This window comes from Mchenga conophoros, linkage group LG17 (assembly GCF_057382185.1).
Source record: "Mchenga conophoros isolate Kocher_MC1m ecotype Shallow Benthic linkage group LG17, M_conophoros_male_GT1.1, whole genome shotgun sequence".
Lineage (NCBI taxonomy): Eukaryota > Metazoa > Chordata > Actinopteri > Cichliformes > Cichlidae > Mchenga > Mchenga conophoros.
Window position 1 is genome coordinate 13,337,523 of NC_140542.1, and position 27,636 is coordinate 13,365,158.

At 41.4% G+C, this 27,636-nt stretch overlaps 1 protein-coding gene across 1 annotated transcript in view; it reads left to right on the forward strand.

Moving 5' to 3' along the window:
• The window catches only part of exoc2 (exocyst complex component 2), a 51,245-nt gene that overhangs the window by 11,596 nt on the left and 12,013 nt on the right, over nt 1-27,636 (forward strand). The window contains exons 2-16 of the mRNA XM_085252056.1: nt 1,626-1,783; nt 3,601-3,777; nt 4,706-4,823; nt 7,028-7,141; nt 8,594-8,718; nt 14,524-14,604; nt 15,584-15,729; nt 17,551-17,632; nt 17,731-17,833; nt 21,139-21,257; nt 25,295-25,408; nt 25,713-25,837; nt 26,945-27,013; nt 27,115-27,272; nt 27,394-27,515. Of these exons, the coding sequence (XP_085108182.1) occupies nt 1,666-1,783; nt 3,601-3,777; nt 4,706-4,823; nt 7,028-7,141; nt 8,594-8,718; nt 14,524-14,604; nt 15,584-15,729; nt 17,551-17,632; nt 17,731-17,833; nt 21,139-21,257; nt 25,295-25,408; nt 25,713-25,837; nt 26,945-27,013; nt 27,115-27,272; nt 27,394-27,515 (1,771 nt within the window). The 5' untranslated portion in view covers nt 1,626-1,665. The remainder of the gene's footprint in view (nt 1-1,625; nt 1,784-3,600; nt 3,778-4,705; nt 4,824-7,027; nt 7,142-8,593; nt 8,719-14,523; nt 14,605-15,583; nt 15,730-17,550; nt 17,633-17,730; nt 17,834-21,138; nt 21,258-25,294; nt 25,409-25,712; nt 25,838-26,944; nt 27,014-27,114; nt 27,273-27,393; nt 27,516-27,636) is intronic.

A 27,636-nucleotide genomic window follows, 5' to 3' on the forward strand; every position in this document is an offset into this window, starting at 1 on the left:
GATAAACTGAGGTGAAAAAAAAATCAGCTTTAAAACTTTAAAGAAGTTAGAAATGGGATTAAAAAACAGGCAGATGTTATTTTATGTAGGCTAACAGAATAAAGTAAATGCTGGAAGTGGGAAATCATCATCTTGTGTCTAACAACTAATAGTTAGCGTTATAGTCATAGATAGAGTTAAATTATTTGAGTGCAGTATTAAATCCTAGCGAATCCCAGCCCACTGCCCCTTGGTGTTTCAGGGCTAACAACTTTTCTGTTGGAAACCTTGTGTCATATGTGGAGCCTGCTGCAGGTGTTGAAAGTTTCACTTTTTTGTTGTAGTCTTTATAACAAGCAGAGTAACCAAATGTTGTGCTCTGTCGATTTTTATTTCCTTGACTTTAAGAGCCTCTGTTCATTCTTGGAAGTCTAACTTGTACACCTACAACTAATTATTGGCCATATAACTGTGCAAAGGGTTACCAGCATGAACACACTGAAGGTCCAGTCCGTGTGAACTCCTGAATTGTTTGTGGAGAACGTGTTTTGGCTGCCGAGCAAAAGGGCGGAAGCCTTTCTCAAGCTGTTTCAGAGAGTCTTGACTGGTCAGCCTTTTTGAGACCTGGCAGTAATTTATTAGCAAACATCTGTGCTGCTGAAATACATCCTTTCATATTTTTTTTCCGTCATTTGGAACCTTTCCTTGTCTTCCTTTACTCAGGCCCAACATGAACTGATTTGCATGGGTGCTCCTTCTTTGGTGCCATAATCTGTTCAGCATTGTGTGGGCTTATGTGGAATGATTGGGGAGGCCAGGTTTATTTATCCTGTTCTGTGAGGTTTACATTCTTCCTTTCCTCCCTGCTCTCTGTCTGCTCCTTCATTCTTGGCTAGCGTCTCTATTTTTCCTATTATCTGAGAGATAACTGCTGCAATGCATACATTGTTTGGAGAAGTTCAGGGTGGAAAATGAACCCTAGCTGCCAGCCAAAATGTTACTCATATTTTGCCAACTCTAGTCAGTACTAAATAACATAATATTGAGCTGCCTGGAAATTTAGTAAGAAATGTTTGGGGAATTTCAGGAAAAAAAAAAGCTTACATTTTTTGTTATTAGGATAATGTTTTTACATTCATTTGCTATGGTTCTATGTTGACATACAAAGATGTTTTTCTTCCCCTGATCTTCAGATTCATGCTGGGAATGCTTGTACACTGCAGTCGTTTGACAATACTTTGCCCAGTCGTGGGGCAGTAATTATTTAGTATTATAAATGGTAAATATTTTCAGTCAGTTTAAATCAATATGTTATGCTTTAAATATGTCAAAATGATAGCGGATTGCTTTTACTGTACATTACAAGCTGACAAGCTTTAAATGGTTTTTATGATGAATAAACAGTGGTTAAAAAAAACAGAAAGGTGTCAGACTAACAGTAGAAAATCAGGCAAAAAAAATCACATGTTTTTACTTTAACACTGTTTTCGTTTGAACTAATTAACTGATTGTCCAAACCTCTGTTTAATGTTCGGTCTGTAGGCTGCTTCATTGATTTTTACACAGATTGCTCTGTCAGTGTGCAGCGTTCCGTGTTACTGACCTCATTCTGTTGTGTATGCCTCGCTTTCTTTTGCCATGTCCAGGTGCTGATTGACCCAGATTACCTGTTCACCTCAGGTCACCATGTCTCGAGCCCGGCAGCCCCCGCTCGTCACGGGCATATCGCCCAAAGAAGGTGCAGCCTGGACCAAAGTCACGATCCGTGGAGAGAACCTGGGCACGGGCCCAGCCGACCTCATCGGTAATCCATTTTCTAACCACATAGCTAACCACACTGTCTGTCCTGTACTGTGTAACATAAATGTCTGTTACACAGTATTGATATTTTTATGGGGAGTGACATCCATATTTAACTTGGTCCTGTTTTGCATGCGAATTATCCATATTTCTTTTGTTTTTTTTTCCATACTCAAATGTGCACATATGTATTTCTACAAATGAATATAATACAGAAATATACAGTTTATCAACATTTTTAGATCTGTACACAGAACTGTCTACACAAGATATCAACACATTAACTAATTAATTAACAGGAGTGAAAATAAAACTATAAATAATGAATGATGACTTATTTTCATATGTTTATTTACTATTTGTATTACTATGTGGTTCACTGAGAGAAAGTTGCTGGTTTGAATATTTTGTAATTGTCACTTGCATTCGCTTCTTTTATTGATGTGGCCCCAATCCCTATTTTTAAAGCAGCTGCTGTAGAGTTTTTTTTTTTCATTATTTAGTATGTAAAACAGGAACTATACCTGGTTTTTTTTTCTGCTCTGGAATAAGAAATTCATGACCAGTTCACAACAGTTTCATAAGTTTAGCACAGAGCTGTTTAAACTTTACTCATTTAATCCCCAAATATGCAATCAATATTGTATCAAATTTTTAACACATGTGAGTAACACTCAACTGTTAATTTCTGACAAATATTGAAAGCATTGAAAAATATGGAAAAATAGAAGTCTTTCCAAAAGTAGACCAACACTGTTCATAAAGTCCTTAAAATATAATACCTACTTTCATTTTTGTTGCAGTTGTAATCACAGTTTCTTGTACTGTAAATTCTTTATACATTTAGAATGACCTTTACTTTTTTCACACAAACACACATATGGAAATTCTCCATTAAAAAAGTCCAAATTCGCCAGATAAACTTTGACTTTTGACTTTTGTTTTGCTTTTTGTGTGACTGATTACTCTCAAAAAACATTTTGCTGCGATCACTTTACAAATCTAGCATACACTAATGTGAAAATTAGTTTTCACGTTATTTTTCATTAAACAAAAAACATAATTCCACAGCTATACAGGTGGGCTACCACCATCTTGTTGTCATCACACTGATATCCTACTTCTGTGATTTTACTGGAGGTGAGGAAAGGAGGGGGCAGTCCAGAAGACTCACACACTTGGCAAGCCGTGAACTGGCCAGTGATAGAGGTCTATTTCTAACCATGAATGCCCCAGGGCCTGGAATTATACAATTAGATATGCACAAATGTGTGTGAGTGCTTATGTATTCAAACAAAGTGGCCAGTAGAGAACAGAGGCAGGAAATGGGGCTCTAATGGGCATATTATTCACGGTTTTATGGGCTATTTGTTGATCGGCTCTTGTGGGCTTTTGTAACGTTTGATTATACACACGTGAAGCTTTCTGAATCCCCTCAGCTGGAAATATCAAACTAATCCTTGTGTATTCCTTCTAGTGCCTAAATAGTATTAGTTAGGGGTTTTAAAAAAGGATGACAGATGCAGGGGCATAGTGCACATTGTGAAAGTAATGAGCCACTTAGCACTGAAGTGGCACTCATTAGCTTAAAGGAGCTGAGTGAGAGGAAGGAAGATCAAGGCCACCCACACCCATCGCAACCCCAACTTGAACTTTGACCCCGGGTGACTAAACTCGCTGATAGACGTCAGAGCTGCCTAAAGTGAGCTCCTCTTGTTTTAGATTGTGTGTCTGCGTGTGCTGCAGTTTGTTTGTTTGCACTGTCACTGCATGTCTGTATCTTTCACTCCTTCCACCTTTTCCCTCTCCCTTCCATCTCAGGCCTGTCCATCTGCGGTCACAACTGTCTGCTGACAGCCGAGTGGATGTCGGCCAGCAAAATAGTGTGCCGCGTGGGACCTGCCAAAGACGACAAGGGAGAGATCATCGTCACCACCAAGTCCGGAGGTCTCGGCACCTCTACGGTCTCTTTTAAACTAATAAGGCCAGAGAGGATTGGTAAGATTGAGATATCACCCTCATGGCATTTGTTATGTGCTAGCCTGGACAAAAGGAGCTGATGCAAGTTTAAACAAGGGCTACAGCTAATGATTATTTACATTAGTTTAGCATTAAATTCTCTTTATTCATTGTGTTTCTCTTCTTGTATATAAAATGTTATAAGATATTCAACATTTGGGTTATTTAGCCACAAATGGCACGCTAAAGCATTTGAGTAAAGCAAAAAACAACCTTAAATGGAGAAAAATGAGTGACCTGAGGGAGAGGACATTAAAAAATAGCCATAACTGAAAAAAACATAATAATAATTTTGATAAAACAATTAATGATTTTTAAGAAAAAGAATAGGACTAACTGGGCATGTGTGATTCTCTAAAGCCAGCCACACATCAGTGATGTTTTTTAGATGAACTCACATTGTTTATTTAACTTGAAACATTCTGACCAGAAACTGATGAAAAGGCACAGGCACGTGTGATTGGCTGAAGTCGACCACACATCAGCGATGTTGCTCAAATGTGCAGACTGTGTTTATTCTTTTGGCTGTAAAGTTGGCATTAGCGTTTAACTAAGGCCGGCCATGTTCGTCAGTTTTTCATACCCCAAAAGAATGTATGTTTTCAACACATGCTTTGTGCCATGTATATGTTGCATGTTTTTAGTGAAGTTGCAAAGTTTTGAGTCACTATAAATTCCTTGACAAGAGCCTCCAAGTATACTGTGTAATTAATTAGGTCAGGTACTGTATCTTCAGAGTACAGTGGTCAGAATTTGTACTAAATTTAAGTTAAAATAATTTACAACAGAAAAATAAATGCATATTTGTCGTGCATTTGCATGTTTGAGTCACTGTCTGTGTGTGTGTGAGTACATCTGTAGTATGGAGGATATCTCGGTCACAGCGTCTCGCCTGTCCTGTCCGCAGGTATCCTAGATCAGTCTGCAGTATGGGTGGATGAATTAACCTTCAGGACAGACCGCAACAAAGGAATCTCTCCGCTGTCACTGCGCCCCAGCAACCCCCTGGGCATCGACATAGACAAGTATGAACCAAGAGCGTACAAATACACACGCAGAAAAATGGCTCGGCACAATCCCACCGCCATAAACACAAGTGCTCCAGCCATTGAGTCATGGTTTACATCCCTAAACAGAAACAAACTCTCCCCATATGCCAGCGTTTGAAATATTATGCCAGCACAGCAATGGCTGAACAGCCTCTAACCGCTCACACAGGCAGTGGAAACACAATAATTGTGTATAAAGCAGACAGGATGGCGATAAAGAGATAAAAGCTAAGGCAGCAAACCCACACATTTGTAGAGCGCCTGAGAGCAGCGAACATGCTGCTGCCTCCCACGTGCCTGGCAGGGAATACACAAGTTGTAATGTATAGTTTGTGTTGTCATGTTCTGGCATTTCTAGCTTAGTGTTTGTTTGGTTTAGGGGCCGGGGGCAAGTGACCGCTCATGGTCAGGAGCAAGACCCCCATAAACAGGCTGTAGCATTCACTTGCTCCTAGGGATGCATTAAGCAGGCACTATGTGAAGCATACAAGAGTCTCTTTGATTTTAATATACAAACACGCTATCGCTATCTGTGTCCCAGCAGTTGCTCTTAATTTGTGACACAAAGGCACTCAGAAGGTAGAGATGTTTTTGTTCATCATAAAGCATCACCCTGTTGTCTGTCTGGTCTGTGTGTTTGTGTACATTTTTGTGTAGTGACGTCCCTGGAAGGTTACTCAGCTGGGCTGTTTGCACCAGCTGTTCATAACGTAATGCTTGGACTAGTTAAAACTTCCAAGTGTTTGAACAACTTCAGACAGATTGAGCATTAAATGGTTACACTCACTGAATATTAACTGTTTGTTATGTGTGCTGTATTTCCTACCAGGGGTACAATGCTTGGGTAATACCTGTTAATATCCAAGCTTATAAAAAGCTACCTGTGGAGCATTACAAAGACCAGTAAATTAGGGGTTCACCAGCTTTGTTGACTGAGCATCTTGTCAACATATTGTCAAATATAACATTTAGTGTTGTCAGTGGTGATATTTCAAGGTTTACTAACAAAGTTGGCCCTAGCTAAATGTTCAAAGGCAACTTGATGAGGAGCTGAAAAACTGCTTGTTTAGTGTTTGCTTGCCACAAAAGATGGAGAAGTTACAAAGACAAAATAAAAGAAAATGGTGTCGGCATCTGTATGTGGTCAGATTCCTGCATACTTAAATATTAGCATTAATAGCAGAAGTAAATTTTATCATTACAGGATGAGCACGGTTTATCACAAGTTGAAGCCAGAGCTGCTGCAATCCATGCTCCGAGTGGAATCAAGCAGGCTAGGAAGTAATTCAGTTTTATGTAGATGCCATGCCCGTTCACAGCAAAAGTCCTCTCTTTATGAGAGATAAAATTTCCCAAGCCATCATACAGGCCCCCAATGAGCAATGGATGGTGCGAAGGGAAAAACCCAGATTTACAGGAAGAAGGCTCCAGCTGAACTAATAAAAGAGGTGCATATAAGGACAGCAAACATGACAAAACATCAACTACAGCAGAGAATAGGAAAAAATTACAAGACATGCAAAAGAGGCATGTATATTAGATTTAAATAGGTGCATAATGATAGCAACACTGGTGTGTGTGTGTGTGTGTGTGTGTGTGTGTGTGTGTGTGTGTGTGTGTGTGTGTGTGTGTGTGTGTGTGTGTGTGTGTGTGTGTGTGTGTGTGTGTGTGTGTGTGCGCACGCACGCCTGCGTGCGAGTACGTCACGGAGTGTGTTCTTTTACATGGATTTTGTGTTTCTGTTACTTAAATGCTGCACTGTTTATGTGGGTTTTGTACATATGTGTGACTGCAGAGTGGGTGGTGGTGGTGGTGGTGGTGGGGAGGGGTTTAGTTTGTGTAGGCCACAGGTCATTAGTAAAGATCAAGCTTCCTTAATGAGTACTGGGTCCTCCAGGGGGAACCAGGCGTCACACACTGCACTTCCCACGCCAAGCTCTCCCAGCCACAGTACATCCCCGCCAGATACTGCCCCCTGCTGGAGAACTTGATCTCCCACACGTCACTTTTAAAAATGACTTCAATTGTTTTACGAAAGTCTGCTCACACACAGTTTACTATAAAAACATTTATACGGGTATTTTCTTTATTTTAATTCCACCACAGTTTTTACTCTGTTCTTTTGTTTTATTTAACTGTCGAGTTTTATCGTCATCTTTTTTCTCTCGGTCTTCTTTCAGAGGCAAAATCACACCTAAAGATTTGGAGCTGACATTTCCAGGAATGAGCGCAGACTTCACCAGTGAGAACTTCTCTGCGACCTGGTACCTCATAGAAAACCATGCAGGCTCCAGGTACACAAGCTCCTACTTTGTCACTCATGTTAAGCTACCATCTCTCATAACTAACAATATGAAAGAGGAAAGGAAAATAGAAAAACAAGCAGTAAAATATCTCTACCTTTCACAGAGGTCCACCAAAAATTGAAGCTCATATTTTCTTTAACTCAGTTACTTCGACACAAGACAGGAGCTTACAGCGTAATACATAAGGTGCATCAGTAAAACTCACACTAATACTGGTATAAGAGCAAACTCAAGGCTCGTATATCATTTTCAGCAACTGCTGCTGGTTTGTTGTGCCTCTTTGACTGAACTCATCCAATATTACTCCTTGCCAGTAGGTGTGATTAGTGCTGCTATGATCTTATGACTTTACTAACTACTGACCTGGATAAAATAATCAGAGGGCCACACATTACTAACACTAGTATGTTAACAGCTAATTTAAAAGATGGTTGCAGGTTACAAGGAAAAATATAACATTCCAGTGTCACAATCTGATCATTATGAATGAATTGAGTTAAGTAGCAGTTCAGGCTGGATTTAGGTTGTCTGCAGGCTAGTCCCAGACGCCATCATGTTTGACAATTAGCTGAAACAATTCAAATATTCCTGTATAAATCAGTGCAGTAATAAATATCTGATAGTCAGATGATAATAATCATAATTTGTCACCATATAGTGCAATCTAAGGGATGGCAATGAATAAACTGAAAAATGTACACATGGGCTGAATCTGAAGTCATTCACTATTTACTATATAGTCAGTTTTGTTAAATAAGTTTAATGTACTGTTTATCACAAAATTGCATAACTGTCTTTTCTCTTACTGATCATAACCTGTTACGTTCTAATTGTGTGACAGTAACAACATAATTATTATAGAGAAAATTACCTAAGAAGATGCAAAAGTGGGGTGGGTTGTTTGTTTTTAATTTTACAGATGAGATCACCACAGAGTAATTTACATAAATAGGTAGTAGCCAGTAATAAATGATTTTGTTTTGTGCCATTGAAATGAGGTTATATTTTCTTCACTAAGTTTCTATATGAAGACAAGGCAGCCTGCTGACCCAAAAGGCTGTCAGGGCAGAGAAGAGGAGAGTTATTTTGGACTCTCCTGGCTTCCTCTCCCCCTGCTTAGCCTTCCAGTAACCCAGACCCCGGGATTCAGCATTAGCAGGGGCCTCTGTTTGGACCTCACTGGGTGACTGTTTCTTCCTGTGGAGGAAACCTCACCGAGGAGACTGACACACAGACACACGCACTCAAAGTGCCCCCAGATGTGCGTGTGTCTCTGCGCATACAGAAACACACGCACAAAGTTTCAAAAATATGACTGTATGTTTTGGGCTGTTGGTTGCACAAAACCTTCATGGTTTATGTCTTTATTTAAAAAAAATGGAAAGTAATCATTAGTTGTAGCTTTGATATACTGACAGTGTCATTTTGTTGTTTTCACAGCTTCGATCAGTTGAAGATTGCAGCCAGTAATCTGAAGAAGCAGGCTACTAAGAAGAACGAGGGGAGTCTGGCCTATGTGAAAGGAGGCCTCAGTACATTCTTTGAGGCTCAGGACGCTCTGTCAGGTGAGGGAATTAACACATTTTTGTGTGCTGTGGAAGTGCCCCAAATGATGTCTGATTAATACACTACATTACAAATCATCACTCTTCACTCTCCTCTTAGAAAATGGCTCTTGATTTTTGGAAGAGTGTGTCTTTGGATTTTTTTTCCCCCCGCATGCGGTTTAGCAGCAGTTGATTAAAGAGGCTCATTTGGATGCCGCGTGAAAGCCCTCTACTTGGCACTGAAGTTGCACTGGCCAACCACAACACAGTTAATTCACCTCCATCAAAATGAGATCAGCTCTCACCTGTCACACAGTCTCTCGCTTCACTCTGAAAAGTCGACGTAAACACACACACACACACATGCACACACTCACTGACCTCTGCATGCAAAAAAGATTTCAAGGTAGCAGAGACCGACGGCTGTCGCTCTGCCAGGTACCTCAAATCGATTGTTCACTTCATCATTCATACTTTTGTCTGTTTACCCTTTGCTCCCGCCTTAGCTGCTCAGTTACTTCCCCTTACTATTTATATGTACACTTTTCTGCCTCCATCATTATTATTATTGCTTTCCGTATGTTTGTGCCGCGGTTGGAAGAGAGGCAATGTTTTCATTGTTAGCGGCTGAATCTAAATAAACGGAGCAGCCCAACACAATGCACGCCAGAGTATTAGGACTGATAGTGCCGATAACAGACCCAATATGACCAATGGCAACAATGCGCAGTCATTCTCACGTTCAGACTGAGCGTGCCTACTGTGTGCCCACTGCACCAATGGGAAATGTACAGTTTCCAGGGGTTGAAGGGAAGCAGTGCTCCATGGATGGACTCATGTGACCTGTGACTCACAAGCACATACTATTGTGATGTTTTCTGGCTTGTGTGAATTTTCTGAGATGGATATAAGGCAGCACCTACCAAAGACTTTGTGTCAACTGTATAGAAAATTTATTTACGTGGAGCCAACAGAGAATTCAGGATGACTAAGTTCCCCTAAACATTCTTCAGATGTCTTAAATGGACCTTTAAAATCTTAAATGCTTGTAGTATAGTCACATTACCACATGAATTTCCAGCACACAATACCTTTCTAAAACAGAAATAGAAGAATCTCTTTATTGTCATTGTATGACATTACGGGTGGTGCTCCTGGGTGGTGCATCAAAACACATTTAGATTTCCCAGTAGGACTGTGTTGTTAAGCTCGTACTTCATAGGTTGACTAACTCTTTCTGGCTTTTTACTTATAAACAGACTTAACAGTTGGCTGACAGGATAGATTAGCCAATTAAATGATTGTAGCCAGAAAATTAACCCCCAAAATACTAAAATCCGTCATGATTTGGTTTAGTGGGTATCAATAGGCCTCTGAACTTGTTTGCCACCTGCTTGCTAATCTGTAGAAATGAGAAGCATCACTCTTAATGACAAATGTCTTGAGATTAACAGTTACTTTTGTTGGTTAAAGTTTTGAAATGCTGAGTAAGGAAATTGCTCTGTGTGCCAGCCAATGATATTTCTGTTCTTTGATATTTCTATGACTCCCCCAAAAATGTCACAAGTTCAATTTAAAAAGTGCTTTTAATAAGATTTAAATTTGACTCGGCGGTGATCTGGGCACCCCGGGATTAGCACGGGGCTGTCTTCATCTCCAGAGAACTGAAGACGGCTCAATATTTCAGCTCACCCGACGGTACGCAACATGGCCAACCATTTCATTGCATGCAGACACACCAAGAAACTAATTGCTGAATGTAGTGGAGCATTTCTAAGCTAACAGAAGGTCACAGGTATGTGACTGCGGGAGTATGTCTGTGAATGTAGTATATATAGTGTTACATAATCAGATGGCATGAAATTTGTCTTCAAATTACTACTAATGGTGTTTTTGATCTTCCTAATGTGTAAACTAGCAGTTTTTGGTTTTTGTCATATTAACTTTCTTCCAGTTGACTAAAGAACCTTTTTTTTATTAAAGAAATTCAACGTCTGTGTAGATTTTTCAAGCTTTGCTTAGAGATATTTCTTTATGTTCAAGCTGTGTGACCACTGATTTTCAAAAGACATTTTTAGTGAACTAAGAACAGAAACTGTCTCATGTTTGAAGAGGAATTATGACTAAAAATTCATTTTTCAACTTCCTGAATCGTGTCTGCTCACTATGACTCATTGCAGGCCTGCAGCATCCTTTTTATGCCAAAATTTGGCTTTCAGTCATAAAAAATGAAGTGGAGGCCCAAAACGGATGGCTCAAGTGGAGCTATTTTGTACATTATGTATGGTCAGCCAAACCAACATACCAGCCAGCATGCTGCTTTTGAGCCTGCCAGCTATACTGCCAGACCTCGTTAACACAGCTGTCAGAGCAACTGTGAATCCTTTCTTTGTCTCTCTTCGATGTTTGGCAGCTCTCTGCAGTTCTGAATTGGTCCAAATGAACCTCATCTGAAAAGTGTCCATTAGAATTAGAAAAAAATTAACAGTGAATAGAAAAACTTAACAGGGCACTTATGTGTTCTCGTAGTTCAGAATGTGCTGCATTAGAAGTTGCTGAATGCTTCCAAGCCTCTTCGTCACCATTACAACATTCTCGTCTCCTCTCGTGTTTATTTTCAGTTCTGCTTGCATGTGAGATTTTTATTGATGACTTTAATAGGCGACGTCTGGAGCTTTTTCTTCTTCTTCAATGTAAGTGTACTGCTGCCGACAAGGTGGAAACAACAGAGAGGAGCCAAATGTAGGAAAAGAAATGAGGCAGCTAGAAAATGTTTAGAACAAACAGCAGGATTCTGACTTGAACATCTGTGGACTTTCTGCCTCTCCCTCTCTTCTTCTTGTCCAAAATAATTGCCTCTTAATTGCTCTCCAGTACAGCTAAGCTTCTCCAGCACAAATGGCAAAATAAAATCTCATATCACCTTATCTAATTTAGACTTTGGCAAATCAAGAAACAAGGTTACCCAGCAGAAAACGAGCTGAGAAGAATATCTAAATAGTGATGACAATAAGTGAAAGCTGAAAAGTAGTCCTGTTAGCTTGTTGAAAACAAAATGTTTCTTTAAACTTTACTTTGAATAAACGTCCTCCTTCACACCTCTGCAGACTAATCAGACAAGCAGCCGATTCAACTCCAGAACCTTTTTGTTATGAAGCAGCTGTGCTGCACACTGCACCACCGTGCTGCACTAGCATATTGCAAGAGTGCATGTTCACTGCACAAAGGAGCTTAAGAAAAAGCTCACCAACACATAACAAGACCGAGCACCGACAGAAATCTAATGTAAATAAAATGTATATAAATAGATTAAACATGTTTTTAATTTCCATTCGGTAATACTAATTTGTGAAGTCACAACCAAATAAAGTGTCAGTCAGATGCTGTTTAAAAAAACAGATTCATGTTTGCACTTTTGAAACAAAGGCCTTTGAACACCAGCCCTGGGTAGACGTAGGATTAGGTTAATAGGGTATCAGACACAAAGTCATGCTTAACTTTGTCAAGTGTGCTAGTTACCAAGTACAAAGGTAGAAATCTTACGTTCTGTAAAGGGAAATTTTCAGTGCCTCTGAAAAAGGCTTTAGCAGCTTCAAAGGTAAATATCTTCCTCACTTAATGAGGAATAAAGATTTTCTGTTTCTTGTCAGAGGGTCAGAAATGACCAGAAATTGCATGGATTCCTGTAACATAAGCTAACAGTCTAATTGCTTTTACTATACTTGGTGATCAAGCTTACTGCCAGATATACTCAGCCCTGCCAGTCCTGATGTTGGAGGCCACTTGAGTTGGAATGCTGCAAATGTACATTTTTAAGCAGCTCTAAACCCTTGTAAATTTGTATGTTTCAAATTCCTTGACATGTATGAGCTCTGTTTTATAGTTAAGGTAGTGTTTTGTGTTGGTGTTATTTTTATGCTGCTGAAGAAACCCTGTTCACTTGTACATGTTTGTTTGTTTTTTGGGGTTTTTTTCTATACCACCAAATTTCTGTGGATTACAAAGTATTTTGTTTATGTTTAGAAAGGAATTGTTTAGCAGTTTTAAAAAAACAAACAACAAAAGAAACCCACTGCTTGTGAACCAGCACACACATGGATGGGGTTTGGCTGTAATGAACATTTGGTCATGGAGCCTCGGTGACAAATGTGACCAAGCCATCAGCCAGACGCACACAGTCAGCCAGTTTGTCTGCGTGCTTCTGGGACGCAGACAAACTGGCTGATTGACTGACTGACAGTCTGTCAGGGACTGGGGTTGTTGCCACTAAAATGTTGAAATTTGTGGTTTTTCATTGTTGTGTGAAAAGGAAGTCTCCCATTGACGCAGGAAGCGGAATAGCTACCGTGTTCCAAAAATGCACGATTCCCAGGGCCTATTCCCCGAGTCCCCATCCCCTGCTGGAGTCAAAACATTGCCGACTTTAGAAACCAGGGACACTGTATTTTTATTCTTATTCTTTTTTTGCCTCGACGGTTCCAGGAAGTTAAGCAGGAGCTGCAGCTCTTCCTCAGGTCCTGGCTCGTGTGTTATCCGGACCCTGACCTAATGTTTAGGTTAGCTGTGACGTCATGAGATCTTCAGTGTGCGACACATGCAGAGGACACGCAAACTGGCAGTAGGGCAAGGAGGAGTGTGGAGACGTGAAGCAGCCTTGAGTGTATGCGTGTGTCTTCTTTTGTGTTTAGTCCTATTAATTCAGCCATCTCCCGTATACACTCCCACGTCTCTGAGCTTTTGACCAAACCGGCATCTGGCCTCATTTTCTGCTGCTCAAGAGCAAGAGGCCAGTGACGTCCATACTGATTAGGCAATGGCATGTTTGAACTGGGTGTTTTTAGGAATACCTCGGTCTCTGCCTTGAGGCTTCTGTCTGTCAGAACGGACCCATATATTTATTTTCAGAACGCTCCCCCTTCACTTTGCCTCCCGCTCCCTCTGCTGTCAAGCTCTGCTAACAGCCAGCATCAGAACAACAGAGGGAGGACAGAAATGAAGAGAAGGAAATGGAGAGGTGTACTGTCCTTTTTTGCCATCCGTTTCTATCTTGTCTTCATTCTTTAGGTGTCTGCTTGTCGCCTATTTGAGTTGCTTCACAAGTGCGTATTAGAAAGTCTTCTAAACCCTCTCCAACTCCCTTCTACTCTGTCAATAAACCCACACTGCAGCTCTCACCACCCAGCTGCCCACTTCTTTATTTATATACTGGGGTAGCCCCGCTGCCTTCTCTCCCTATTTTTTTTTTCTCCTTTTCTCCCCTCGTTCCTTTAAAAAAAAAAAAAAATTCCCTCTCCCGCGTAAAGCTCTTCTTGCTAAGTGATTGATACAAACCATCAGAGAGTTCCTGCTCCCCACCACGCTCCCAGTACAGTCATTTTTAGTATACAGACCTCAAGCTGTGCTCTTCCCAAAATTGGAAACATTTTAAGATTCACATTACCTCCAGGTCAAAGGGCTCCAAATGTCCCAAGACCACCACACTTTGTTGTTGATGGCTTTGGTTAGGTGAATTGATCCAATACAGTTGTTCGCTGGGACAAGGTCAGGTCCTTGTTGCGTGGGAACAACCATGGGGGTGTGTGGCTTCAGTAACAGCATCTGTGGGTGGAGAACCAAGGCAGTTATCTGCCATCTACCACGGGGGTAGGGCATGTTTATTTGTTTTACCTTTGGTTCCTGAAATTGAAAATGTTCCCGGGGATTGGTTACTCTGCAGCGTTGGGAACGTAAAACCAGTCTTACATTTCTCACCCCTCTATGCTTTAAGTTATGATTTTTAAATTTTGTGAAATAAGCTAATAGTGATTTATTTATTTATTGCAGCTATCCACCAGAAGCTGGAATCTGATGGCACAGAGAAAGTGGAGGGATCAATGACTCAGCGGCTAGAAAACATCCTCAACAGTAAGTGTTCAATCAGTGTGCAGACGAAAACCCCACAAGATGCTTTTTCAGGGGGTGTTTTAATTTAGAAATCTTAATAATACAATAAAAGTTCCAGAATTTGACAACATCTCAGTGACACGGGGCTTTGGTAATACTGCCCAGGAATAACCTACATTAAAAAAGAGAATGAGTATGCGACGAGCCAGCGCAGTGCTGTAGATCACCCACCTTCAGCATCCAGGAGTTGTCGCTGACTCTGATGCACTGTGCCGTCAGACCAAACACGTCTACATTGTTTCACCGTTGCAGATTGTTCTGTTTTTAGCGTGCAGATCCTGCGTGTGCGTGCACGTGTGTCCGCCATTTCATGTCACACATGATAATGGGACTGCTCTAATGGAGGGTCAAGAAGCTGGTCCTTTCCCCTTTTCTAGTATAAATAAACCTCGTAGCCGGACATAGCTTTCATCCCAGACTTGAGGGCCCATGGCCCAGTGGGTCCAGTCTATCGTTCACCCCCAAAAACCAAGAGATTCAAACTACCGTAGGCGCCAGTCAGACTATCACGAAATAGTCTTGTGAAATGTCACAGCTAAGATTGGTGAGGGAAAAATGTTAGATGTTCCCCTGTTTGGTCTCGTGCTGTTTTCCCTTCAGGGATTTTGTTTTGCGGGTGGAGTTTTGTTTTGATTAGAAGAACTCGGGTTTTTTTTCTATTTGACGGCACATCCAAGGCCACCCACGAAGTAAGTCAGCTGTGCAAAGGTCCCACCAAGCAGCCTGACTAAGAGATAGCCGTCACTTTCTCCTTAGCAGCTCAGTCTCTGCTCCTGCTCCTCTCTCTGTGTCAAATAACATCCAGAGCGGGAAGAAAACCAGAGACCAGCAATAAGAGGGAAATGTGGTATCAGCATTTATTTATATAGGATCCTAGTTTCTCATTTTCTCCAGCCTCCTTCACTCTCTCTCACTCTTTCTCACTTCGTCTTTCTTGTAGGAGCGAGCAATACTGCCGATACTCTCTTCCAGGAGGTCTTGGGCCGGAAAGACAAAGCTGACTCCACACGCAATGCACTCAACGTCCTGCAGCGTTTCAAGTTTCTCTTCAACCTGCCACTCAATATTGAACGGAATATTCAGAAGGTACTTAACCCTGTTTTCAGGTGTTAATGGGCACATTTTAACCTAAACCGCAATCATTTCCTAAACCAAGTACTCTTTAGTTCTTAAACCTAACTAGTGAGAAAGAAAAGGTAAAAAGCCTGTGTGGACAATGTGAAACAGCAAAACAAGTGCAAACAATACACAGCTCTAAACAGGACGTGAACCATCCTCTGGATGATAACCCACCTTTACTCAGTTTGTCTGCCCTCAGCACCAACTTTTGTTTTTTGTTCAGTTATGGATTAGATGAACATCTGTTTTGTATTGTGCACCTGAAAACTTTGGCCAATGTTTAGGACTGGTTATTTGTTATACCATTCATTTAATCCTGTTTCAGTTAATGTAACTATCAAAACGTAACAGTCTTGTGACCTATTATTGTTTAGTTGGTGGAAAAATAAAAACTAATGCCCCCCATGAGATGCGCTACCTCATTTCACTTCACTTAAGCTATTTCCTCAGATGCAGCCCTCATCGGCTGAGCTGGATGTGGAAACACAAGCGCCTGACTTAATGTATGCCATAGCAACATCATCACCACAAACTCTTCTAAAACCCTACAGCGTAACCTAACGTGCACCTCTCTAGAAATGTTACTACACGTTGGGTCCAGGCAGTGCACAGCTATTGGGATTAGCCTGTTCACCAACATCAATTCTTTCTGTGCATTTCCATCTGCATTTTTTTTTCGTATATCAGTGAGAGAAGCACAATCACCATCTCAATTTAAAAAACTCAATATTAACAAAATGTGGGGGCTAACAAATGTTAGCATATTCCTCGAGGGAGATTGCTGAAACTATCAGAATATATGTGAGGAGATGTACACAAGCACAGGCGTGAATGCTGCCAATGACACAGTGCACTCACATGGGTTACATCATAGGCACACTATGAGGATTCGTCGGGCCGTAGTTGAATCATACATTAAATGATCTTAAAGCTGCCAGCTGTCAGCACATCTGGAGATAGAGAAGGTGAATATCAGGAGAAGTCGCAGGAAGCCAGTGGGCTGAAGATTTTTCTCTCTTAGCCTCTAATCAGGCAGTTCCTATTTCTAAAACAAACAGAGTACTTGGCACAGTGATGCAGTGATTAGAATTGTCACCTCACAGCACTCACACTCTGTGGAGTTTCCATGTTCTTCCTGTGCCTGGATTTGGATTGGATTTGGTGTGGATGTGACAAGAATAAAGCAGGGAATAGCATAAAGTGCTGTAATAATGTGTGAGTAAATGCTGCTTGTAGAATAAAGAGCTTTGAATGATTAGTAAGAGTAGAAACGGTGCTTCATTTTCACTAGTAAGTGTGGGACTACAGCACACTGCGCCCTGCTGTTTTCTAAATGAAAGAAAGGACAGTTTGGGACATTGTCCTGGTTTGGTTCTCTCGAAAAGTTTGAGTTGAGTTTCTGTGGAAATGTCTGTAGTAGGCAGCACATAAGCATATAAATATGTAGAGCAAAACAATGGCTCTTCAACCGTTGAAGCCACATAATGGCACAAAGTACACAATTTTTTTCCCTCTACTTCCTGATTTCCATTTTTTTGTTTAAGCAAAGGTTTTAATTAAAGCAGTTTTGATCTTTACAAATGTTTATTATTATTATTATTATTATTATTATTATTGGGGTGTATAGGTGTCCAAATCTGATTTATAAACTCTCCACAGGCTTTAACATGCAGCTTAAATGATTGTCAACCAGAGGGTGGAGCTAGAGAGGCTTAAATGCAAAGTGTGTCTCATGATTGATGAGTTAAAAAACTGTACATTATGAAATGAACTATTTTTTCTTTCCAGGGAGATTACGATGTTGTGATCAATGACTATGAGAAAGCAAAGTCTCTCTTTGGCAATACTGAGGTCCCTGTTTTCCAAAAAGGTAAACTGCTTTAACTTCAACAATTGCATGAAGATCATGGCTTTTTCTAAACTGATTGTTATGGTGATTACCAATGTTTTGACTCTACTTTTCTGCAGTGTACGCTGAGGTTGAGACGAGGATTGGAGCTCTACGGAGTCTCTTGTTGGAGAAACTGCTGCAAACTCCGTCTACGCTTCACGACCAAAAAAGATACATCAGGTCTCTTTACAATTCTATGACCCTGTTCAAGTTTGGATATTTTTCTTTACACGTCTACTCTGTCAGCATCCAGCAGAAAGTCATGACAAGTCCCTCCACTCCCTTTGGTTTCTTTGATGTCTGCTTGTGTCATCGTTTACCAGAACTTCAACCTCCTCCCCCCTCCCTCTTTCTTTTTTTTCCCCTCTCACTTTCCTCAGTTCACCAGTCATATTTCTGTTGTCTGGCTCTCTTATTTCTGCTTCTATTTTTCTCTCCCCCTGTCTTTCTTTTCCTTCTTTTTTTCCCACTTCATCCATCTGTCCATTCATACTTGTGGTCTCTGCCTATTTATTATTGTGAAGACCAACCTGTCAGGATCACAGAGACCAGCTCTCAACCACATGGCAAATGGCAACATCTTTCATCCTGGTACATTAGGCACAGCTCTGAACGCCCACTCAGCTCCTGTTTACTCTTCACGTGTGTGTGTGTGTGTGTGTGTGTGTGTGTGTGTGTGTGTGTGTGTGTGTGTGTGTGCACGCGCGCTTGTTTTGTTCTTGTTCCTCAAACTTTTGAAAGATACACTGTAATGAGAAACAAATGAACGGCTGGTTTTTAGAGTGACAGCTTTCGGGGTGAATCATCTGATGTCTTAACTTGAAAGAGCCTAGCTATTCAAACCCCCCTTTGTTTTAATAGAGGATGATAAGAACACATGTTGGTCAGTCAGTCAGTCTCTCAGAATAAAATTGTAGTCCACACACACACACATATATGTGTATGTGTATATGTATGTATGTATGTATGTATATATATATATATATATATATATATATATATATATATATATATATATATATATATATATATATATATATACATACATACATACATACATACAGTGGGGCAAAAAAGTATTTAGTCAGCCACCGATTGTGCAAGTTCCCCCACCTAAAATGATGACAGAGGTCAGTAATTTGCACCAGAGGTACACTTCAACTGTGAGAGACAGAATATGGAAAAAAAATCCATGAATTCACATGGTAGGATTTGTAAAGAATTTATTCGTAAATTAGGGTGGAAAATAAGTATTTGGTCACCTCAAACAAGGAAAATCTCTGGCTCTCACAGACCTGTAACGTCTTCTGTAAGAAGCTTTTCTGTCCCCCACTCGTTACCTGTATGAATGGCACCTGTTTGAACTCATCATCTGTATAAAAGACACCTGTCCACAGCCTCAAACAGTCAGACTCCAAACTCCGCCATGGCCAAGACCAAAGAGCTTTCGAAGGACACCAGGAAAAGTATTGTAGACCTGCACCAGACTGGGAAGAGTGAATCTACAATAGGCAAGCAGCTTGGTGTGAAAAAATCAACTGTGGGAGCAATCATCAGAAAATGGAAGACATACAAGACCACTGATAATCTCCCTCGATCTGGGGCTCCACGCAAGATTTCATCCCGTGGGGTCAAAATGATCAGAACCACACGGGGGGACCTGGTGAATGACCTGCAGAGAGCTGGGACCAAAGTAACAAAGGTCACCATCAGTAACACACTACAACGGCAGGGAATCAAATCCCGCAGTGCCAGACGTGTTCCGCTGCTGAAGCCAGTGCATGTCCAGGCCCGTCTGAAGTTTGCCAGAGAGCACATGGATGATACAGCAGAGGATTGGGAGAATGTCATGTGGTCAGATGAAACCAAAGTAGAACTTTTTGGTATAAACTCAACTCGTCGTGTTTGGAGGAAGAAGAATACTGAGTTGCATCCCAAGAACACCATACCTACTGTGAAGCATGGGGGTGGAAACATCATGCTATGGGGCTGTTTTTCTGCCAAGGGGACAGGACGACTGATCCGTGTTAAGGACAGAATGAATGGGGCCATGTATCGTGAGATTTTGAGCCAAAACCTCCTTCCATCAGTGAGAACTTTGAAGATGGAACGAGGCTGGGTCTTCCAACATGACAATGATCCAAAACACACCGCCCGGGCAACAAAGGAGTGGCTCCGTAAGAAGCATTTGAAAGTCCTGGAGTGGCCTAGCCAGTCTCCAGACCTCAACCCCATAGAAAATCTGTGGCGGGAGTTGAAAGTCCGTGTTGCTCGGCGACAGCCCCAAAACATCACTGCTCTCGAGAAGATCTGCATGGAGGAATGGGCCAAAATACCAGCTACTGTGTGCAAACCTGGTAAAGACCTATAGTAAACGTTTGACCTCTGTTATTGCCAACAAAGGTTATGTTACAAAGTATTGAGTTGTATTTTTGTTATTGACCAAATACTTATTTTCCACCCTGATTTACGAATAAATTCTTTACAAATCCTACCATGTGAATTCATGGATTTTTTTTTCACATTCTGTCTCTCACAGTTGAAGTGTACCTCTGGTGCAAATTACTGACCTCTGTCATCATTTTAGGTGGGGGAACTTGCACAATCGAATATATATATATATATATATATATATATATATATATATATATATATATATATGCGCTCATCTCATTTTCATTCCTGGACTCTGGACTGGACCAGAGTTGCTCTGCATGATTCAGAGTTCAAAATGTTCCTCAATTATCTTATACTGAGCCTTTGCCCAGCCTCTCAGGTCATCCTGTCTTTGAAACAAGCTTGTTTTTGCTTCTGATGCGGTGCCCCATGTCAAGAGAAGGTTTGTACATTAGGTGGGCGGGGCTTTGTGTTAACAGCCAGACCTCTACTCTTATTGATGTCACATAGAATCAAGAAATGAAGCATTTAGAGCAGAGGACTGAGCTTTTGTCTCTGAGGGATTACTGAGTGTCATTATCTTGACACTTGGACCGTGTTTAATATGAGCATCCACCATCCAGGAAAATCTAAATTGCATATCATAAAAAAATATTTTTTATAAATGTCATGATGGCGTCATTGTGAATTTTTTTTCATTCTGATAGTCGAGAAGTAAAAAACGGATAATGTGACAGTCATATCTTATGCTTAGTGCTTCAAACAGCGTTTCATTTAAATGCAACTTTCCCTTTCTTCCTGCTTGGTGAGGAGTTTGTGGTGGAATTTATTTTTTTTTAAAGAATTGTGATTTGAATTAGCCGTCCTCTACGCTTTATGCAAAAAGACAAAGTGCAGTAAAACCTAATGGGGATTTTAGGCTGACATTAGTGGGCTGTCCTGCCCCGACTTGAGCCAGAGCTTTTATTGTTTTTGGCCACTCTTTATTGTCTGACCTTTGATTTGTCACCCATTTAAGTGTGGATTTTAATTTTGTTGATCTTTTTGTCCCATCTCATCTTCCATCTCCCTGTCCCACGCTTTCGTAGGTACCTGTCTGACCTACACGCTCCAGGAGATCCAGCATGGCAGTGCATCTACGCTCAGCACAAGTGGATCCTGCAGCTGATGCAGAACTGCAGAGATGAGTTCATCAGTGGCCAGAGAGGTGACTAAAAATGCACATTTGTCTGAGTTGATTCGTTTTGCACATGTAGTGAAAAGCCCCTATTTAGCATTTCCAATCAGGCAGCCGGTGGATGTCGTGAGCTGAGGGAAGAGAGCAGTGTCTCAGTCGTTCCAGAGCTCTGCCTACATTCCCTGCTCCTTCGCCGGCCTCCTTCACCCCAGCCTGTGCTGCTTGCTTGAGGCCTGTGTGTTTATTTTTTCATGAATGTATGAATAAGATGAAAGTGATGGAGCACTGGCTTTGGATTTAGGTTTCAGCGCTTGACATGTTACTGCACACACACAAACCCGCTTTCTCACTCACACACACAGCTTCACAGATGGATTGGAACAATTAACCCCAATTAAGCTGTTCCTCTGTTAAATCAGCCAGCAGAAAAATGTGGATCTGAAACCGTCCACTCAGGAAGACCAGTGATTCGCCAGCATGCGTGCACACTCACACTGAGGCACCCGCACAAATCCATTGTGCGGTGGGTGGCTGCTTCACATAGCACAGCTGGAACATAAACATGTCTAATGCTAAAAGTAACAGTGGTTTCCGGGGCTCAGGCTTGATGGATCTGGGGATTGGTTCGTTCCCCACTTCTCCACATTTAAATTTCATCTTGATGATTATGTCAGGGATGGCCCCTTTTACTTCACACTTACATTCCACTGCAGAGCAACATGTGGTGGAGAGGGAGTCTGAAATCTCATCCAACCCAACTGTGCAGAAAATTGCTAGTTTGCAAAAAACAAAAAAGAGCACAGAAACACACATGCTGGCATGGACATGTATGTTAACTTATTGATAAAGTCCTCATACCTCAAAGCATCACATCAATTGTCAGTGTGTCAGTGTCAATTTTTAAAAACCAGGTTGTAAACAAGCTTCTTAGTGATGTTAGTGAAGTTGGGCCTTTTAATATTGAGGTCTGTAGGATGGCTTGCTTATTGAACCAGCCTCAAGTGGTGATTCCAGGAACTGCATTTTTGGAGCCGAACTTTGAGAGTGATGTCTGTTCTTGAGGTAACATCATTTAAGATACCCGTCTGCCTCTGAGAGGACAGTAGTTACAGTCAGCATGCGACCAAAATGACCTACATTTAACTGTGCAGTCTTCTCATAGATGTGCACAGTTCTGTTGAGAGTTGGTTGAGAGCCTCCTGCAAACCCAACTTTTTGTCCAACCTGCATTCTTTAAATCCGTTTTTACGTTGCCTAGAAAAGACTTGCATGTTTGCTTGTTCCTAGTCCACTGCAAATGGAATCAGTGAAATGACAGGCAGCACTTGTGTGCGATCAGTTAGGGTTTGTATTTTTTGGGGAACAGATTTATATTGAAGATTTTGAAATCCCACTGACACCCAGTGTAACAACCTTTGATAAGGTGGGGGTTCATTTGGTCACAGTATCACCTGCAATCCAGACTGTGGCTGCTGAATGCCTAACACCTTACAAGCCCGGGGATATATTGAGGCTTGGTTAGGGTGCCAGCAAAGCACACGGTCCAAACAAGTGGAAAGCCAAGAGCACCACTACTGTGAAAAAACACTCCGTTGTGTTTAAACAAATTACCCATGCTGTCATTCTTCTGGTGAGCACAGTGTTCACACAGACATGCTGAAAGGTACACGCAATCTTTCCTGTTTTTCTCCCTGCTCTTGTTCTTTGTTACAGCTGTCTCCTGTCTTCTCTGTTGTCACACAGCGCCCCTCTTCCCCTCACATACACCTCTGGCAGATATTCAGCATCTCTGGTCTCCTCTGCTCACTTCTGGCCCAAGTGTGAAACCCGTGCCTCCACCCAGGCAATGCTTCAGCAGCCATCATTATAAAAACCACATCCACTGCATTCCCCCAGCTTCACTCTTCCTCTCCTTCCTTCCCACCCTTACCCTTCCTTCTGTATAGGACCCCCCCCCCTCAATGGTACCTCACAGCTACCCACTCTTCTGGTGGCCTCCTCTTCCCTTCATATAGATGCATTCACTAGCTTTTTTTATGCTATTGTCAGCATCACACATGGCAGAGATTATTCCGCTGTAAGCATCAGGCATATTTGCAGTAACTGGTGTCATTTTCTCTTTCAACTGTTGTTCCTAGTCAGGAATATAAGGCCAGAGGTCGTTCTGGTGTAGTCACGATTCCATTAATTACCCTATAAAATGCCTTAAATGTAAAATAAAACCATCCATCTTTGTTAGAAACAAAGGCCTGAAAGCTGAAGTTTTTTTGTGAGGGAGCATAGCAAGTTGCTTCCGTATGTCTAAACACTCCCATCGTGCCCCAGTGTTGCAATCTGACTCTGCCCGATCCAATTAGAAGCTGCAGTATTTTTATTTCTCGAGCAGCACTTCTTCTGCCAATGTCAACACAATTAACAGGAGTTTTTTTCCCTCTGGAAAAATAGGTTTTCAGTGAGTAGTTAGTGGGAATTCACTGTTCAGACACTCTGACGGTGTGTTTGGGATTTTATGCTGCAGAAATGCTGCTGTAAGAGCAATGCCGTGATAATACTGGTTAACGTCTGACAGGTGTTTGCGTGGTCGTATTGACTGATTGATTCATTAGGGAACTTTTTTACTTGTATTCAGAAATTTTGTGATGTACATAAAGCCTGGAATTTCAAAACTTTAAGTCACAGATTATTAATAATAGTGATTTTATTGTAAGTCCCATCTTTACTTTTCCTGACAAGATGTCCCGTTGTCTGTGCGCACATAAAATCTGGGTGAAACACTGGGGCGTTTTTCAAGAGAAGTGTGGTGAAGCTTTTGTATTCTGTAGCGTGGGAATAAGGTTTGTGTCCTCTTAGACAGAAAGCAGGTATGTGTGCGTGTGGTCAAGGTCAGTGACCCCTCTGGAAGAGGAACCCATCCAGCCTGCAGAGAAGCCCCAGACACGATGAGGAAGTGTGTATAGATGACACACATTGTCTCAGTTTATTCAACACGCATACACAGAGGCTTCTATAGTTTCCCCCTGTAAATTTGAGCAAGAAGCAGTGCAGCAGCATAGTAAATCCTTTGAACGTACAGAGCAGCAAAACACATGCAGTCCTCAGAATGCAAGTGCTTGTCCATTCTGAGGATTCGGCGGCCACCTGGGTCAACAGCAGCTCTCATCCCTGTAAAAAGACAGGAAAACTTCAGAGAGACAGAGCCTGTATTGCACCATATGGTGTGTGTGTGTGTGCGCGCGCGTGTGTCTGTCTGTGTGTATTTGCGATATAAGAAAGCCTCGTCTGTTTACAGATAGTCTGACTCAAATGAGAATTTCCTTACATTTTCTGGCCTGGATGGGTGTGTTGTGTGCACAGCCACCTCAACCACAATTTTCTCCTCTGCTTGGGGATTTCTCAATTCTTGCTTACACACTACATTCAACATTGTGACTCACCAGTACGCTTTTCTGTGTATGTGAGTGTGTGAGAGACACATGTTTTGGAAATGTGGCTCATCAGTCTCCATTGATTTAGACAAACTGGTGTGGGCGTAGTGCAGCGTTGCACGAACCTGTCCTTAAAGTTTCATTTTCATTGTAGCAATTTTGATCTTCTTAGCACCGCAGTCTTTCACTTTCATTCCTTTTTGCCACCCCTTGTTCTGTTATCATTAAGTTATCTCACAGATTCAATTTGCTAACGTTGTCTCACATGCAGCGATAGGAGTGTGTGGTTGCAGAACTTTCTCATTCATTACCGCTGCATAGCTCCCTGTTGCCATCTAGAGGAGCTCTTAAGAATCAGATGTGACAGAGCACATTGTGGCCAGCGTAAACCCACTTCACCCCAGCACTCGCAAAGACCACTGCTCTGTTTCCCCACCGTGAAAACAAGGGGACATTCTCTCCGCTGAGATGGATCAGAACACAAATAAAGAAAGTAGGGAGGGATTGTTTTGTGTGAAAGCCCGTTAAGCTTATTGAGGAATGTGGAATTATGAAAATGTGATTATTTAATATGTGGAGTATGTGTTTCTTTTCCCTTCAAGCTCATTTCTCATCCCTCCCCACTTTCGTTATGTCTCTCAGTGGGTGCGGGAGCTCTGGACCCAGAGGGGGATACCCGTCCACCAGCCCTCGGAAGGCTCAGCCACACCGCGTCTCTGAAGAGAGGGGGCAGTCTCCGAACGCCACGATCCAGCAGTGAGTAGTGCAGCACTTCACAGATTCGCCCACACACTGAGTTCTAAGGGGGGCTTCCCTGTCTGCGCTAAACTCTGTACACACGTACGTTTGTTTGTTTGTGTGTGTGTGTAACACTTTTGGTCGTGTACAGTGTTTAGGGGAATCTTGCATCACACTGTACGGTAAAGGCACAAATAAAAAAAACAAAGATCTTAAGCTTTATGTGCCAGGAATTAAACCATTCTGATATGTGAATATTGGAACTGCACAGTCATTATGCCAATATCCTCTATCATGTCATCTGTGTGTCCTTTTTTTCTAGATTGGCACTTTGAGACCCCGCAGCAGGTGCAGTTTGTGGAGAAGCTTTCAGATGTTGTGATCGGTCAGCTGCCCAATTTCTGGAAGCTTTGGATCTCCTACGTTAATGGAAGTCTTTTTAGCGAGGTGAATACTCACCAAGTAGACAGAAATCCTGCATACAGCATGTTTTTATAGCAACAGTGGTCACTTTGCCACACAAGATAATCCAGAGATGAACGTGGCCCTGTGGAGCTGTAGCCCAAAAATGTAAATCTTTGTTTGTGGTCATTTCCATTATTTTTGTAAATATAGGGGTTCAAGGCAGTGATTGTCATTTGGAGGGTCAAGATTAGAAGTGAGTCAGAATATCTCAAGTCAGAGGGGCAAGGCTGAGATGGTGGTAAAAAGCTTTGTGTAAATAGTGGGGAAAGTCACAGCACCACAAACCTCTCCATGGCGTGCTGCATTTTGATTTCACACATCACACAACCAGCTGCTTTATAATGCACAAATTATAATCTTCAAAAGTGTGGTTAAAGTGTAGTGAAAGCAAAAATAAAATTGTGTTTTTGTTGAAATTGTGTGGAAAGGAGTGCCATCAAGGGACCGTGCCCTGTCGAAAATCTTTAACCAGTAGATCGATACGCGTGCTAACACCACATTATGGACAACATCTGCAAAAGAATGAAAGGGACATTAGTTTTGTCACATAATCAATACAACAATTGAAATAAATGACAATAAAAACTGGTATAATAAATAAATTGCTATAAATTTAGCTCAATAGTTCAGCTTTGTTTCACTCATATTCATTGAGGATTATCTCATGAAATTCCTTTGGTGAGTTAGGTATTTAATTTGGGATTAAGAGAAGGGGAATGATTTTCCATGAGTCAACTCAGGTTAATGAGCTTCTACTGATAGGCCAAAACGAATGGTGTTCTTAGTAATACACAAATGTCTCCGTGAACAAGAATATTTCCCATGAAAACTTTAGGCTAGGCTAATAAAAGCTTTTTTTAGAAACTCAGTTTTTTCGAAATCCTCTGCAGGTTTACATTCCATATCTGTGTTTTTCAGGGTTTCCATTTAAGAGAAATTATTTGATTATTCTCAAGAAAAGTTGAATGAATGTCATTTGCATTATCATAGTTTGCTCTAATGCAGGCACAGAAAGCAACATAAAATCTATTTTCCGTCAGTAATCTGGACTTCTCAGAGGTGACTAAGTATTTGTGTCTTCCCCTACAGACTGGAGAGAAATCTGGGCAAGTGGAAAAATCCAAGAAGAATGCCAGACAGAGACAGAATGACTTTAAAGTATGAGGATTTCTAACTCCAGTTTACTCTAATGTTAATTTGAGATAATGTTTTTTAAAGACACATTCTGCAGTACATACTGTATGTTGTCTGTTTTGTAGAAAATGATTGAAGAGCTGACCAGTCGGCTCGTGAAGCTCATTCGGGGTGCTCTCTTACCCGCCACCTTGCCGCAAGGGGAGCTGAGTCTTTATGGAGGCTGGGAGAGCAAGACAGAGTTGGCTGGATCATGGCTTACACAAATCATACACACTGTCAGGTCCTCACACTTTGGCTGTAATTAATTTGCTTACATGTTTGGTTAAATGGAGGCATTTGGGAGCCACATGCTTACCTTGCCTTTAATAACAGACCTCTGTTCTCTGGCGTTTCTCATCCAGGGGTTGTCATGAGGCTCTGTCTGCTATGGAGATCCCAAATGATTTGCTGCAGGTGATCCAGGATCTTCTGCTGGATTTGAGAGTTCACTGTCTCATGGTGACTCTGGTGCACACAACAGAAGGTGAGAGAGCTCTCAGTAATGGACAAAATATTTTCATCAAGATCTTCATTTTAATTGACTCCAAGTTACCAAACAGTTTATTTTGTTTTCAATGTTCAGTGTGGCAGGATCATAAAAACTA